The 18398-nt window shown below is 34.3% G+C and overlaps 2 protein-coding genes across 3 annotated transcripts in view; one reads left to right on the top strand and one right to left on the bottom strand.

The window, feature by feature from the left end:
* The window catches only part of LOC126750535 (limbic system-associated membrane protein-like), a 524620-nt gene that overhangs the window by 482209 nt on the left and 24013 nt on the right, over positions 1-18398 (bottom strand). The window lies entirely within an intron of this gene.
* LOC126750079 (uncharacterized) lies at positions 8326-13473 on the top strand. Its single transcript, XM_050459580.1, has one exon. It carries the CDS (start codon positions 8326-8328, stop codon positions 13471-13473), a length of 5148 nt encoding a protein of 1715 aa, XP_050315537.1.

Here is an 18398-nt window from a genome sequence, read left to right as displayed (position 1 = left end):
TAAAAAATGCGAGGGAGTTAAGAGTTGGAAATCATTTGGATCTGTTGATATAGGCGTTAAAGGACGTGAGTTTAGGCAGGCTTCTATTTGTACCAGTACGGTATACATTTCTTCATACGTCAAAGAAGCGTCGCCAATAACTCGCCTTAAATGAAATTTAACTGATTTAACTGCGGCTTCCCAAAGTCCGCCCATATGTGCTGACCGCGCAGGAATAAAATGCCACTTTGTTTTATCCCCTGACAAAAAACGTGATACCGTTTCATTATGTTTGCAATCATTTAATATATTATATAACTCTAAGAATTGATTATTTGCTCCTATAAAATTTAACCCATTGTCAGAAAAAATGTCGCTCGGTTTTCCGCGGCGTGAACATAACCTTTTTAAACAATTTAAAAAACTTGGCGTTGTCAAATCTCTAGCTAATTTAATATGAATTGCTTTGGTAGAGAAACACACAAATATACATAAATATGTTTTTACAATTTTACTCCTTCTCAATATGCCTTCTTTTACATAAATACGTCCCGCATAATCGACACCGCAATTCGAAAACGGTCTACTGGGATTTACTCTTGCACTTGGTAAATCTCCCATTAGAAATTTACACGGTTTAGGATTAATTCTGTAACATTTTAGGCATGATTTGACGATTATTTTAACGGCATTTTTACCGTTAATAGGCCAGTAAGTCAACCTAATTATGGAAAGCAAATTCTGAGTCCCTGCGTTTAAATACTTTGTGTGTTGGTCTAAAATGATTAGATCGGTAAGTTTGTGTTTGTAAGGTAAAATTATGGGGTGTCTTTGATTGAAAGTTATTTCAGATTTACTTAATCTACCACCTACTCTTACGATTTTATGTTAATCAAGAAAAGGTCGCAAACTTAAAATTTTACTATTTTTATTCAGAGTTTTACCAAGGTTCAGTCTTGATATTTCTTCCGGGAATGATTCACTTTGAGCTAATTTGATTAGTTTTTGTTGAGATTCGGTAAGTTCGGTTACTGTTAACTCAATTGATGATTGAGTTACTTTGTTTAATACTCGATCTTTGAATCTTAGTATATAAGCAAATACTAGTAGCAACTTAATGAAACTGGAAAATCTTTCAAAAATATCGATATCGATTTTAACCGTATTTGTTTCTCGAGCTAATAACAATGTTAACTTTAAATCCGGTAATTCATCTGAATTGTCCAAATAAGGAATTTCGATAACATTATTGTTTTTAAGAAATTCTGGCCCGTTAAACCAGATGTAATTTTCTGAAAGTTCCTTAGGATTAAGTCCTCGCGATATGATATCTGCAGCATTGTCTTTTCTTCTTACATGTCTCCACCTTTCGACGTCAGAAATCTGTGTAATTCTTGCTACTCTATTTGCTACGAACGTTTTAAGATGACATGGTTCAATTCTTAACCACGAAAGTACAATTGATGAGTCGCTAAAGTAAGTTATTTTGGAAATGTTCATGTCTAAAATATTTTGCAATTTGTGAATTAATTCCGCTAGTAGATGTGCTGCTAATAGTTCGAGACGAGGTAATGATTGTTTTTTGAGAGGTGCTACACGAGATTTTGCTGTTAAAAGTCTAATTTGGTTTTTATTATTATTCATTGATCCTACATATACACACGCACCGTATGCTTTTTCTGAGCTGTTACAGAATCCGTACAATTCTAGATTTTTTATACCTGTTAATAACACTTGTCTAGGAATTCTTATTTTGTTAAGATAATCGATTTGTAGGATAAATTCCAACCAAGCTGTTTTTAAGTCATTCGGTATATCTTCGTCCCAATCAATCTTTAAATGCCAAAGTTGCTGCATAATTAGTTTAGCTTTAATGATTGACGGACCTATTAACCCAAGGGGGTCGAAAATCTGCGCAATGGTTGATAAAATATTACTTTTAGTGATTTTATTTTCATTCGTGTAAGGTGTAACCGCATATTTTAAAACATCCTCATTAGGATCCCACTGTCATGAAACAAAACTAAATTTTTGTCTTGACTATTACTATTATTTACAATGTAATTCAATATATTTTTATTATTAGAGAACCATTTTCTTAAATCAAAATTTGCGCTAGATAGAATTTCAGATATTTTGTGATAAACTTCTATTGCTTCTTGCTCCGTGTCTAAACTTAAAAATAAATTATCCATGTAGAAAGATTTACGTATAATTTCTGAAGTACGAGGATACTTGTCTTTATATTGTAATGATAGCTCAAGTAAACAACGCGTCGCTTGAAAGGGTGCACTCGAGGTGCCGTATGTGACAGTGTTTAATTCAAATACTTTAATTTTTTCTTTGGAATCCTTACGCCATAAAATTTGTTGATAACTACGCTCAGTTGAATCAATTTAAACACATCTGTACATCATTTCAATGTCAGCGCTTAAAACATGTTTTCTAAGGGGTAATCTTAAAAGTATAGAAAAAAGATCTTCTTGTATTGTAGGACCTGCTAATATGATGTCATTTAATGAGATATCCGTATTTGTTTTCGCACTGGCGTCAAAAACAACGCGACATTTTGTCGTCAGCGATGAATCCCTGTGAACCGCCGTATGTGATAAAAAATATGAACGATTATCAATTGAATTATCTGTGTCTAATGTGCCCTTTAGTGTCATATGCCCTAACGATTCATAATTTTCCATAAACTCAATATATTGATTTCTTAGTGTTTCGTTTCTATTTAATCTTTTTTCTAAGCTATTAAATCTTTTTAACGCTGTAATTTTCGAGTTTCCCAACCTATCTTTATCTTCTTCTAAAAACGGATATTTTACTATAAATGAACCGTCTTCATTTTGTTTCGTGGTATTTTTAAAATATTCTTCGCAGAACTGTTCGTTTTTTGATAATATATTTTGCTTCTAGCTCTTCAATTTGCCAAAATTTAAGTAAAGAGTCTTGTAATTGTTTATTTGAAATCTTTGTAGCTACATAACACACTTGCCTTTGGTACATATCAGTATTTAAATTTAAATTCCCCGTTAATATCCATCCTAAAACCGTTTCTTTTAAAATTGGCATGTTTTTACCTAATCTTATAATACCCTCTTGTAGCAAATCAAAATAAATACCTGCTCCTAATAACAAGTCTATTTGTTTTGGTGTATTGAATTACTCATCAGCTAAATCAAGATGTCGCGGGTATAGTATTTCCGATTTTTCAAATTTAAATATCGGTGATTTTTCAGTTATTTGCGGCAAGACTAAGAATTGTACATCCATTTCGAAGCTATTAAATCGTGACTTAATTGTTGTTTTTGTTCTACTAGTAATTTTAGTTTCTATTTGGTTAATTCCCGATAAAGGAATGTCAATTCGTTCGCTTTTTAAATTTAATTCATTAAATAAAGATTGACTCATCAAATTACACTGCGATCCCGAGTCTAATAGCGCGTTACATTTTATCCATTTATTTTGACTATCTTGAATCAAAACAGATGAAGTCGAAAGCAGTACTTGATTTGTACTTAAAGTGGTGTAGGTAAACATTCTTTGATTATTATCAGTTAGTTCGTGTGGGTTTTCAACGTTCACTTTTGTATTTGAAACTTAGCGATTATTTTTTATTTCCGGTTCCAATAAACCCTGACCTCGCAGCGCTTCATTATGCTGAATTTATCTAAAATTTGGATCTGAATTCTGTGCAAAAACGCAAGGTGCGTTATCGCTCCGTGTTATGCCTGAAGTATAAAATGAGCGATTGCCACTATCATCTTGAGGATTATTTGAGAAGTTACCGTGTTGCTAAGGATATGTTTGAGCGAGCAAAGTCATATTTTTATTTTGGATCTGATTTTCATTAGTATGCAAAGAAGTATTATGCTTACGATTGCATATTTTAGGATGATTTTGTTTACAAATGAAACAAGAAAAATGTTGACCAAATTTGCCGAAGTATTGATTTGTTTGATTAAATTTAGAAGCCGAGTTTTTATTGTCGTTCGAGTAATTGTTATCTTGAAATTGGGTATTAGGACAAGAAACTAGTCTGTTACCCTTTTGTAAATATTTTTGTGCAACTTTATGTTGAGAATTTTGATTGTACGAATTTTTATTTTGCGTATTAAATGATTTTTGAGTGTCTGTTACTTGAACAGCTTCTAGCGTGAAACATTTCTTGGTTAAAAATTCTTTTAATTGTTCTAAAGTTGGTAGTTGTTCGGTCTGTTTGTTTTCCCACTCTCGCTTAGTACGATCGTCTAATTTTTGCACTATGATTGGAATTAGAAGAACGTCCCACTGTCTCACACGAAGTTTCAATTTTTCCAACGCGGCTAAATGTTGGTGTAATGTATCCAACAATTTTCGTAGATGAAAGGATGATTCCTTTTGTACGTTTGGGAGGTCAAATAGTATTTTATTTACGTGCGTGTTGATTATAGCTCTACGATTTTCATATCGCTTCATCAATAATTCAAAGGCGATAGTATAATTATCTGAAGTTAGCTCAATTGAATCAATTAATTTTTTCGCGTCGTCTTTACAGCATGATTTTAAAATTAACAATTTGTCGATGTCACTAATATCCTGCTTGTTACCTACGATCGAAGAGAAAACGTCTTTAAAGCTATACCACGACTCATAATTACCGTGAAAAGAAGGAAGAACAAAATCCGGAATCTTACTATTGGCAACAACGCAAACGCCTGCTTGTGACGATGAAGCCGCTGCCGCTGCCTCCGTCGCCAAATAACGCGAATCGGATGCTATTTTTTGCTGTGTAAGCGCAGTTTGAGCTAAAGAAATAAGTTTTTTGGCTTGGGAAATTTGATTGTAAAAACATGATTCTGTATCTAAGCGATAATCTATTTCTGTTGAATCTAGAAACTCTAGGCGTGTTTGAGTTTTGTCAAATTCAGAGAAATCCTCTTCGACACTTTTTAGCCGACATTCGATTTGAAATTCATCTAAATTTAGAATGTCTTTTTCGCGTTCCTGATATAAAAATTCCACGAATCTGTTTAATCTATCCGAGATAACTTTTCTGGCGTGTTTTAATTCTAATATTTCGATTTCATTACGATCAACATCCTCTGATGACTGTTTTGTTTTTCTACGAGACATGTTTTCTTTACTTTTTTTTTTTTATTTATTTACGAGAAAACGAGCCGTTTTTTGTCTAGATTTCGATAATAAAATGGCACTCACAATCGATTAAACGATTAAATAATTTTATGTTCAATAAACGAGTTAAAGACGATACAACTTGTAAATTATAAACTAAACGATAAACGATGTACGATTTTTCCGTGATTGTTATTTAAATATTTATTTATTTCGATATATAAATAAATATCCACATACGTTAATACGAGTTACGATAAATACGATACAGTCTTAAAGTAAGTATATATACGAGATAATAATATAATAGAAGCTTGCTTTCTCTACTAGGATAGAACAATTTAGGAATTAGGTTAAATGCATTAAATTAAGAACGAGCTCACCCAATTGTTGTCTTCGTGTGTAGATCCATCCATACCATATTATTCCATAGGCGATATCATCCGATTCGAAGTGACCATGTTTAATGGTCTGTGGAAACCAATTTCGTTGTCGTGACTTGTTCTATTTTAATAATTTGAAGGACCACTACTTTAAACATTAATTTATTAAAGTAGAAATGCAAATCAGTTACATATGTATTATTTAAACTAATTATTACAACTTATAAGAAAAACGTAAAACAAACGATTATAATTTATGTCACTGTTGCGTAACGTGAAGAGACGCTACTTTCGCGTCGGCGTGTTAAAGAGGAGTCTAGTCCCTTCCTTTCTTGCACGGAGCCGTCGATATAAGCTGCCCAGGTATACGCGGTTGCCAAGAGGTGCATAATGTTTTCGATAATCATATAGGCCTCAACACTTTCAATATCAATATTTTCTTGTCCTTGATCCGATTGTAAACTTAAAATATTACTATGATTATTGTTATTACCACTTGAAGATTCATTTTCAGAATGTTCCGCCCCTTGTTTTTCGATTAACGTTACGTTATTTAAGCAATCTATGTCTATTAGTGCATCTAAATCTTCGGTGGTATTAAGATTTATAAGTTTCGTAACAAAATCTTCATTAGATAGGTTGGGATCAATATTCTCATCATTTATGGCTACTTTAGCTTGAAAGCACTCGTTTTCTAAATTCTTTATGGCAAGGGATAGTTCGGCATTATCGTGGTTTTTAGCATTATCAAACTCGACGTTTTCAGGCTCATCACTTTGACTTTCGTTAAGAACTTTGCTGAAAATTTTAAAGCTTCTTGAAGTTCGATTCATTCTAAAAAAGATAAAAAAACTTATGAAATTCTAGATTTTAAAGCACAAAAAAAAAGTATACTATCAGTTATAGTCAGTCTTTAGTTAATACAGAGAAGTTGTGTACTAATTTATAAACACGGATAAGTCCCAGTATCGCTGCTAAAACAGTTAAATGATTTTGTGTTGAATTACTGTTCTAAAATAGTTAAACCATAATTTCACGATCAAATATCCTTTTTTGTATTTTTAACCCAATTTTTAACAGTACCTACTAAATCACAATTTTAATTTTTATAGACAAGCTTAAAATCTTATTAATCATTAATAGTAACCCCAAAGCCTAAAAAGCAAATTAAATTATTAAGATACATAAATAGTGTTCCGTCAAATCGGAAGACTCATTTCTTTATTTATTTTTATTCTTTTTTTATTGTCAATATTCATATAATTATATTTAACATGAGCTTTGCTTCGTCGTGGTACTGATCGTTGTTAATATCTAAAGTTGTATTCTACAATTTCTTTAGTTTTTTTTTTGCTAAATTATTATTCGCGGCTTTTTATCGCGTCATATGTAAGACAACCTTAATTTTGACCGAGAAGAGTCGCACGCACCTCTAGTCCAGTACTGCATCGTTCCTGATTGATGGGAACTGGCAGCATTAGCATTGGTATATAAACTACTGACCAAATAAGTCGCTCTCGATATATAAAGACACGCGAGTGAATTCCAAAAATTATAAGTGCCGGCACACCGTCAAACCCAGCAAATATTTGGAGGTGAACCTGGAGGAGCAGTCCTGAACAGAAGCGACAGCAAGGTGAGCCACAAATTATTTTGGGGTTGTCTTGGCCGTCGTCTTAATTTTTTATGCATTAATTAATTAAAGATACAGTCCACTATTTTTATATTTCTCCAACATTTTTTGGTCACTTCGATCGCGGATTTGGATTTAGGATTTTGATTGCATACCTACATTTCAGCAAAAAATTACATCCAAAACGTGTAAGAGCATACAAAATTATTATTCGGTATTGCTATATTGGTAAACCTCATGTTAAAATTGTTTAAAATTTTGGTTAATTATAGAAATTCCATTCTCGAGTCAATCGGACAGTACCGTCTATCTATCTCTCTTCTCACATTTAGCGTCTCAACGCGTCGATAATTGCATATCGCGTCAGTTGCAGCGCCGCTGGTCCCTCGTCCGTCTCTTATTATATTTTTACAGAGTGGAATAGTAAATCAACTCGGTTTCGGTGGCTTTACTTAATATTATTTCCTCTCTACGCCCGGACTTATAATTTGGTTTTCGTTGTTGGCTTGTCTAGTAATATTACTTTACAATAATATTGCTAATAAAATAATAAAATTTTTTATTGACTTTTTGGTAAAAGATTTGGTAATTAATCTTATTACCCCCAAATATTAAACCCCCTGGTTTGCCAAATCTTCTCTCTCTCTTTCTCTCTTTGTGATACTCATAGGCGATATTTGCCTCTCTCCTCTTATATATGTTATTATTTGTAATATTACTCATAATATCTCGCATAACTCCCTCAATTGTTTTGATTATATATTGTGACAGTTTCTCTCTATTTGCTATACCTTTTCAGAAATTTGTTGCAATTTAGTGTATCAAAACAATTTCCTTTATATGGTCTCATCCATCTCTCCTTCTCTTTAATGCTCTTAATATCTCTTGATCTCTCTATATCTCTGCTCTTGCGTGAACAATTTTATAACTAATTTAATCAACTATACCCTTCACGCTTAACGTATAAAATAAATATACAAAAATAAATCCATTTTTTTTGAATCTCTGAGTTTATAGCTCTATATCAATAGGTATAAGTAGCTTGGTTAATTTCACCTCATTAAGCATTTTTTACTGTTTAATCAAAATAAGAAAAATAATAAAACCCCTTTCTCATTTTGTCTAAAACTTTGTTTTTTGCTCAGTATTGCTTTATCTCGGATTAAAATATTTAAATCCAAATTTAATTTTTCTTCTTTCGCTCACGTTAATATGGCTGATAAAAAGCTAAGAGGCCTTATTGCTCAACGCGATAGTGCTGTTAGCCGCTTAGAAGAAATCAAAGTAGTTGCTGATAATGCCATTAATAATGTACGCCTTCATACACAGTTAAAAATTCGGGTCAAACACCTTGAAGGGATTGTTACTGAATTCAATAATCATCACGCCTCCATTTTAAATATTGTCGCTCAGGGTGATGATGATGATTTAACGAATCAACAGGCTATTCGAAAACATTTTGATGAAAATTTTTATTCAATCCAAGCAACTTGCGCTGAATTATTTGATAATACTGAGCAAGGGGCAGAAAGGGCAACCCCCAGTCATGTTAAATTACCTAAGCTGGAACTTAAAAAATTTAATGGCACTATAAAAAATTGGAAGACGTTTATTGACCTCTATGATTCTATTATTCACAATAATTCAAGTCTTTCCAATGTAGAAAAATTTACATATCTTTTAAATTCCTTAGAAGGACCCCCACTAAGCATTGTTCAGTGTACTCCTTTAACTGATAATAATTATAACATAGCTTATAATACATTGAAGGGTAGATATGAAAATAATCGATTAATTTCGGTTAGTCACTGGCGTGAGATTGAAAAGACTGTGAAGCTTTCTGATGAGCATGATGCAAAATCTCTTCAAACTCTATTAGATACATTTACTGAACACTTAACTGCAATTGAAAATATGGGTCACCCTGTCTCACAATGGGATTTCGTTTTATTTTACATGCTATTTGATCGCCTTGATTCAAGCACAGCCACGAGGTTCGAACTTGAGTGTGGTAAATCTCTAGACGAAATTCAAAATAAACACAAGCATTTTGAAATTTTATTAGACTTTCTTAAGAAGCAGTGTATCGCATTAGATACCGTCTCAAGCTCTTTTAAAGATGTAAAGCCTAGTACTTCTAAATATATAAAACAAACAGCAATGCCAAAGAGAACTTTTGTTGTTAGTGCTGCGTCATGTTACTTTTGCCACAAAAATAATCACTCAATTTATAAATGTTCAGAATTCTTAAGTAAAAATTCCCACGAAAGATATAAAATTGCAAAAACTAATAAATGGTGCACCAATTGCTTAGGTTTAAAACATAACTCGTTTAATTGCTCATCTCGTCGCCGCTGCGAAAAATGCTCCAAGCCTCATCATACCCTTTTGCACCATGACTCCTTTGAAGCTTCTCAGCCACCTGCCGTTGAGCAGGAATCTTCTACAAACTGTGAGTACAGATCTCAACCTGTTGCCTTGACCAATATCAAACCACACAAAAATACTGAAAGCTCTGTTTTATTGGCCACGGCACAGATTCGGGTTCTGGATTCCCAGGGTCAATTTATCAATGCGCGAATTTTATTGGACAGCGCAAGTCAAGTGAATTTTATTACAAACAAATTATGTAAACGTTTGGGCTTAGTCAAACGACCTCTTTCCCTGTTTGTTAAAGGTTTAGGTGACACTGTCTCAAATGTCTCTCATGAAGTCACATGCACCTTCACGCCTAAATGTTTTACAAATCCCAAATTTTCTCTAGATTTTGCCATAATTCCAAAAATATGCGAAAACCTTCCCTCTTCAGATTTACCCACAGATTGCTTCACTCAGTTTTCTCATCTCGAGCTGGCAGATGAAAGTTTTAATGTTTCGGCTCCTATTGACATGTTGGTTGGAGGTGATGTTTTTGGTTTTCTTGTTAAAGAAGGTCAAATATCGCAATCGATTAATAAACCTGTTGCTCTAAATACTCAACTAGGGTGGATAATTATGGGTCGTGTGTCTTACCAGGACTCTATTTCTCGTTCAACCCCTAATAGCCTTTGCGCTACTGTCAGCTCCACTCTTCTAGATATTGTTAAAAGGTTTTGGCAGCTGGAACAAGTCCCTAATTACCATGTTCATTCCCCTGATGAAGTTGCTGCAGAGGAATTTTTCCAGAGGACACATACTCGAAATTCCTCAGGAAGATATGTCCTTCAACTTCCTTTCAAAAATTTGGAACTGCCAGTTTTTGAAAATACTCGAGATATTGCTCTGCGCAGATTTTATTCTCTTGAGCGGCGTCTGGAGTCTAATCCCGAGCTCCATGATGAATATCGCGCTTTTATGCAGGTTTTTCTTGACACTGGACATATGGAAATCCTACCCTCAAATATAGATATAAAAAACTCTTATTATATACCCCATCACTGTATTCTTCGTCCGGAAAGTTCAACCACAAAACTTCGTGTTGTTTTCGACGCCTCCGCGAAGGCTGCAAATAATATTTCTCTCAATGACACTTTGTTAGTCGGCCCCAAGCTTCAACAGGATATATTTCACTTGCTGTTAAAGTTTCGCATCCCTGCTGTTGCATTCACTGCTGATATTAAGCAGATGTTTCGACAAATTCTCATAGATCAACCCTGTAGAAATTTTCAAAGAATTTTATGGAGGTTTTCAAAGTCTGATCGTGTGAGAGACTATCAACTGAATACCGTAACCTACGGTGTAGCTTCTTCACCATACCAAGCTATTAGAACTCTCACTCAACTTGCTAGGGATTATAAGTTTAAATTTCCTAGGGCATCTGAAGTCTTAGAGAATGAAATATTCGTGGATGACGTAGTTAGCGGTACTGATTCTATCGAATCAGCTCTTGCCCTTCAGCAAGAACTAATTTCGTTGCTTTCTCTTGGTGGCTTTGAATTGCGAAAATGGGCGAGTAATACGCCTTTATTAATATCTCATTTAGACACCTCTTTGACACAGTTGAACCCCCTTTCCTTTGATAAAGAGACTGATTCCATAGTCAAGATTTTAGGCTTGCAATGGAATCCTCTTAGTGATTCTTTTGTCTTTAAAATAGAATCTATAGTAAAACCATGTACAAAAAGAAACATTTTATCTGATTTGGCTCGTATTTTTGACCCTTTAGGATTTCTTTCCCCTGTTACTGTCTCTTTGAAAATAATTATTCAACAATTATGGTCATCTGGACTAGACTGGGACCAACCTGCTCCTAACTCTATTAAAGAATACTGGTCTTTATTTAAAGAAGGTATTTCTACCCTATCGAGCCTTTTATTACCTCGAAAGATTATCCCTTCCCAGATGAAATTGTGTGAGATGCACGGCTTCTGCGATAGTTCGGAAAAGGCGTATGCAGCTGTGGTCTATTTTCGCATAATTACTTATGATGATAACGTTCAGACGTATTTGCTATGTTCTAAGAGTAGAGTAGCTCCTCTTAAGACAATCTCGATTCCAAGGCTAGAGTTGTGCTCGGCTGTCTTATTGGCAGATTTAATGTCTTCAGTTAAAGAAGCGTTTGCCGATTCTATAAATATTTCGTCATTGTTTGCATGGACTGATTCCACCGTAGCTTTAAGCTGGATAAAGTCTTCTCCCCATAAATGGACTACTTTTGTAAGTAACCGCGTATCGTATATTCAGGAAAAATTATCTGCGGATTGCTGGGCTCATGTTAGGTCGGAAAATAATCCTGCTGACTCTGCAACCAGAGGTCTTCTTCCCTCCGAGTTACTTCACCTCGAAAAATGGTGGACCGGACCCGGTTTTCTAACATCCTGTCTCACTAAATGGGTTAACGATCCTTACACAACTGACGATAATATGGACCTTGAAAAAAGGAAGATTGTATTATTAGCCTCAACTCCAGTGGTTGACTTATGGAATAATTTTATCTCAAGATTCTCCTCTTTATCCAAAATTATTCGTATTGTTGCATATGTTTTACGTTTCTGTGCATATGTAAAGGCTCCAAAACTCGTTGACAATAAAGGTCATGTAACATTGGCAGAATTGGATAGAGCTCTCTTACTTTTAATCCGAGAAGTTCAGAAAGTTTCATTTGCTCAAGAAATGGCAGAACTTTCGAAATCCAATCCTAATCTAACAATATTACCGAAATATATTCGGAAGCTCTCTCCTTTTTTAGACAAGGATGGTGTTCTCAGGGTGGGCGGACGATTGAAGCACGCTTCTCTTTCTTATAATCATAAACACCCCTGTCTATTACCCCGTGATCATCGAATTACCTTTCTAATTATTGAACAAACTCACATTAAATATATGCACCCTGGTTTACAAACTACCCAATTCCTACTCAGTCAACGCTTTTGGATTCCTTCTTCAAGAAGAATTATTAAAAAGGTTTTGTCTTCCTGCATGCGTTGCTTTAGGTGTAACCCTTCATCACAAATTCCTCTTATGGGTGATTTACCGTCCTTCAGAGTAAATCAAGTAAAATGTTTTACCAAAAGTGGTGTGGATTTTGGAGGGCCATACTTAATCACTATGGGCAAGCATCGTGGCAGCAAAACTTGTAAGGCTTATATTTGCCTTTTTGTCTGCTTGTGCACAAAGGCTCTTCACCTGGAACTGGTTACAGAGCTATCAAGCGATGCCTTTCTGGCCGCATTAAGGCGCTTTGTTTCTCGCCGAGGTCGTGTCACAGACATGTTTAGCGATTGTGGGACGAATTTTGTGGGTGCGTCAAAAGAGTTGATGCAAAATATGCGTAATGCATCGATCCACGAAGGCATAGTGTGGCATTTCAACCCCCCTTCAGCCCCAAATTTTGGTGGAATTTGGGAAGCTGGAATTAAGGCCGTAAAGGGCCATCTACATCGCGTAGTTGGTTCGCACATCCTCACCTATGAGGAGTTTAATACTGTCTTGACCTCAATAGAGGCAATCCTAAATTCTCGTCCTCTCTGTTCATTAAGTAGCGACCCTAATGACTTAAACCCTCTGACCCCAAGTCATTTTTTGAATTTGGAACCTTTAAATACCTTCGTTAAATCCGACCTAACAGAGATTAAATTGGGTCGTCTTTCGCGCTGGCAACTTATTCAACGTATCCACCAGGATTTTTGGAAGAGGTGGCATAATGAATATTTACACACCCTTAATCAGAGGTCGAAGTGGTATGATACAGGTAAAGCCATTGAAATTGATTCGTTGGTATTATTAAAGGAGGATAATGCTCCACCCCTTTCGTGGTTGTTGGGTCGTGTAATAGAATGTTTTCCAGGCAGGGATGGCATTACGCGTGTTGTAGCGGTAAAGACGCATAAGGGGATACTGCGCCGTCCTGTCTCGAAGTTATGTTCATTACCGAACAATTAGTCTTTCCTGCGGAAAATTTATATTTCGCGTTAGAATTCATGCTTTTTTTTATTATTTTTGCTCTTTTTTTTTTTTTTTACTTAAAATGTGGGACATTTTAGGTGGGCGGTATGTTCCGTCAAATCGGAAGACTCATTTCTTTATTTATTTTTATTCTTTTTTTATTGTCAATATTCATATAATTATATTTAACATGAGCTTTGCTTCGTTGTGGTACTGATCGTTGTTAATATCTAAAGTTGTATTCTACAATTTCTTTAGTTTTTTTTTTGCTAAATTATTATTCGCGGCTTTTTATCGCGTCATATGTAAGACAACCTTAATTTTGACCGAGAAGAGTCGCACGCACCTCTAGTCCAGTACTGCATCGTTCCTGATTGATGGGAACTGGCAGCATTAGCATTGGTATATAAACTACTGACCAAATAAGTCGCTCTCGATATATAAAGACACGCGAGTGAATTCCAAAAATTATAAGTGCCGGCACACCGTCAAACCCAGCAAATATTTGGAGGTGAACCTGGAGGAGCAGTCCTGAACAGAAGCGACAGCAAGGTGAGCCACAAATTATTTTGGGGTTGTCTTGGCCGTCGTCTTAATTTTTTATGCATTAATTAATTAAAGATACAGTCCACTATTTTTATATTTCTCCAACAAATAGCAATAATTACAATGACAATGATTTAAGTTTTGATATTAGTTCAATTTTTGGGTAAATCTAACAGTTTAGGACTTTTACGATAAGAGCTATAATAATTTATTGTATGAAATATGTGTAACTCCAATTTAAGTCAATATGAAAAATGTCTTACTTCTCGCAAAAGTATACAGCATAAACTAATAAGTTAACATAAGATAAAACTGAATTTAAATATTATTTTACATTTCTGTACTTACCTAAATTCTGTAGGAAAACAGTATATTAATTATTTTTAAAAATGATTAAGTAATTTAAAAACAAACTGCGGAAACAACAAACACTGCAATCCACATGTTGATATAGCATGAAACGCACGGACGCAAAATTCAAACTAAAATAAAAACCGCTGGACTTAGGCACATTTCATTTGCTGCTGTGGGGGCTCCATCTATGAACGAAAACTCAATCTAATTACACCAAATTCTAGTTAATAAAATAATTCATTAGATGACGTCCAAATCTCAATTTTTGGAAAGTGTGGACTTCCTAAATAATGCAATAAACTTGAAATTAAAATCCGTCAAGAGCAAATAATTGCATTCAAATGATAAAGTGAATACGTAATTATTATCGTTAGCATCCCTCAACGAAAAGTTCATTAATCTGGATAGTGTGGATTTGACACTTTACGATTTAATTGAGAATCAATTAATAGTTTGTTTAAAATCTAGAAATTCTTTTTGCCTTGAAGAATGACCTTTTTAAGAATTTTTGGCCCTGATATTCAAACATAATATTTTGTCATTCAACTATAACGTCATGAGTTAGACAGAGTAGTCTAATCGTCTCTGCTTTTTAATTTATTCTCCGAGGCCACATGTACGAAAACTTTTGAAGATCAAGAAATTGGAGTGAAACTATATACAGATAATACTGTCCCTATTGCTAATGATGTTGAAGAACTGTAATAAATGTGCTCCAGCCTTGATAATAGCAGCAATAAATACAGGATAAATATAAACGCTAAAAGAAAACAAAATTATGAAAATCATTAAATCAGGTACATGCAAATGAAAACGCAACTGCCATTTGCATAAATAATCAGAATATAAAAAGAGTAACGTAGGACAAATATATATAGAGAAGACGGTTATTCACGGATTGGAAGTTGGAAAAAGATCATTTAAAATAGAAATAACATAGCTCTTACGACATTCATGAAATATGAGGAATTTTTTAGAAATTAAGATATACGGTGACCGCTTAAAGTTCCGCATAAATTCGATAAAAATTAGAGACATGATTTTTTGAGAAAACGCTCGGACCCGTCGATTTTTATTTTAAGTTGCGCATTATTTCACATAAATTTTTGTATACAGGGTGGAACAAAAAAAAAGATATGACGTTATCGGTCATTTTTTTTAAATCGAATGCTACATTTTTTATTGCATTTATGAAATATAGCCGAAATTACAAGCAAGCTTCATATAACACACCTTATCCCAAAACTCAACTGTTTCCGAAATATTTATATTTAAATAACAAGAAAACAAATAAGTACGTCTATTTACAAATTAAGGTAAAATCGAGGATAAAAATAATGTTATAAACACTGCCAATTGTTTCTATTTTCATGGTTGCACTTGTAAAGAATCTCCATTTTTGAATGTGACTGTCAGTTCGAAAATTAAAATTTTTTATCAGAATAAATTATGGCTAATTTAACGGAAACCCAACGAATTGAAATTTTGATGATGCTAGGGTACGGGGATCGAGTGCGCACGCAAAAAGAAGTAAGTGAACTGTTTACTGCCAAATACCCATTCTATTTCTCAGTCAACAGTTAGTAGAATAGAGCACAAATTCATAACTTCAGGTCATGTTAGGGATTTGCCAAGATCAGGTCGTCCAAAAATTTCTGAAGAAACAAAATTAAACGTTCTGCTCTTCGTCGAAGAAAATCCAAACAATGCAACTTCACAAATTTCAGTAGATAATAATATAGCCGGAACGTCAGTAAGACGCATCTTAAATGCAAATGAATACCACTCTTATTAAATTAGAGTAATACACGAATTAAACGAGGACGATCCTGATCGAAGAAACCAATTTTGCGAGCAAATAATGAACATTTGCTGTTTCGGGCCTGTTTATATTATATGTTTAATTACTTAAATCAAGGTTATTTCGATCTTAATTATTTATCAAGTTATCAAGGCCAGACTGTAAAAAAATAGGGACGCTGCTTCAGTCACACTGAAATAAGGTGACTCCTCTGTTTTCGACGCACACCCTTAGTGACTATGTAATAAGCGAAATAAAATAGAAGCAAAATAAGAAGAGACAATTTAACGTAAAAGGAAAAAAAATTACTCGACTTACCCTAGTAATAAATGAAGTAAAGGATGTTGATATAAGGAACACCCCAATCAGCTTTCATTAAATCGACAAAGACGTGATGCACTTCGGTATTATCTCGCATGAGATTTAGGTACCGTTTCAATAATTTCCGTAGTCCTACTACTTTCCGGTATCGCACACCTGTTCCGTATTTTAAGTTTTTGGCAGATGACCTCGGTCAAATAGCTTCTCCTCTCGCCCCGAGGGATCCATAAGGTAAAGTAGGATAAAAGAGCAAGGCTTTATGGAAGGAACATTGGAGTAAGAGAGTAAGGAAATGTAAGATAGGTCGAGTTTAAATATTAACAATTTACCAAGAAACGCGTGTGTTATACCGGGTGAACTTTTATATGCAAAATCAATGTAAATAAACCAAAATAAACAAAGTATTACCGAACTTATTATTAAATATCTTAAACTTTAAAGAAAACTAATGTTAACAAAAAATAAGTAAAATTAGCAAAAAGTAACAAAAGGAGAGAGAACGAAACATTTGCAATAATAACCGTCAGTTTGTGTTACGAGTTTTGTTTTCGGATCAAGCAACTTTTTGTTTAAACGGTGTCGTAAATCAGCAAAATTGTCAGTACTAGTCAGTGTCAAATCCACACTGGGCAACTGTGGCTCATACAGAGTACCGTAAATCTATTAATGTTTGGGCTGGTATCGTGGAAAATGAAGTAATAGGACCATACTTTTTCGAAGAAGACCTAACAGGACAACGAATTTTCCCTGCTATGGCTGCCCTATACCCAGATGAACAAGACCCTGCTGTCCCGATAGATAATTTGTGGTTTCAGCAAGACGGCGCACCGCGATATTTCTTTCGAGATGTCCGTAATTACTTGGATACAGTGTTCCCACGAAGATGGATAGGACGAAGAGGGCCAATAGAGTGGCTGGCCAGGTCACAAGACCTAAATCCCTGCGACTATTTTCTATTGGGGTACCTGCACAACGTAGAAGATTTGAAAGATAGAATTAGATATGAAATTAGACTTATATCACCCGAAATAATTGATAGTGTTTTACATAAATTTGTAAACTGTCTTGCTTTCTGCTAAGAAGTAAATGGTGATCAGTTTAAACACTTGATACATTAATAAGAGTTGTCACAGTTTATAACATTTTATCCTCCATTTTATCTTAATTTGTAAATAGACATACTTACTGGCTTTCTCATTGGTTAAATGTTAATATTTCTGAAACAGTTGGGTTTTGAGGTAAGGTGTGTTTTATGAAACTTGCTTGGAATATCGCCTAAATTTCATAAATGTAATAAAAAATATAGCATTCTATTTAAAAAAATTACCGATGACGTCATATATTTTTTTTTGTTCCACCCTGTATACAGAAATTTATGTGAAATAATGCGCAACTTAAAATAAAAATCGATGGGTCCAAACGTTTTCTTAAAAAATCATGTCTCTAATTTTTATCGAATTTATGCGGTCACTGTATACAGGATGTTTCAGACTATGGGATCAAACTTCTAGGGGTTGTTCCAGGAGTTGTGACCAGCCTTACCGACTACCTAGGTAGAATATATAAAACGGCGAATACTTCAAGAGAGTGGCTTAAGTTAGTTATAATTAAAATAATCCTAAATCATGCGATGATTATAGCATGATCACACTGTTGACTCACACCTTAAAAATCCTCCTAAAAATTATCCAACAGAGAATATACCGCAAATCTGAAGAACAACCAGATGGGATGCAGTCTGGTTTGAATAAGGGATATAGAATTAGAGAGGCTTTCTTCGCCCTTAAAGTATTACTACAAAAGTGTAGAAAGTATAATAAAAATGTATTTGTCTTTTTTATTTACTAGAGAGAGTTAACCGAGCATTCAAAGAAGTAGAACTTACTAGAATCAACGTACG

This window comes from Anthonomus grandis, chromosome 2 (genome assembly GCF_022605725.1).
Source record: "Anthonomus grandis grandis chromosome 2, icAntGran1.3, whole genome shotgun sequence".
NCBI lineage: Eukaryota > Metazoa > Arthropoda > Insecta > Coleoptera > Curculionidae > Anthonomus > Anthonomus grandis.
This window is presented reverse-complemented; position numbering and strand designations above follow the sequence as displayed.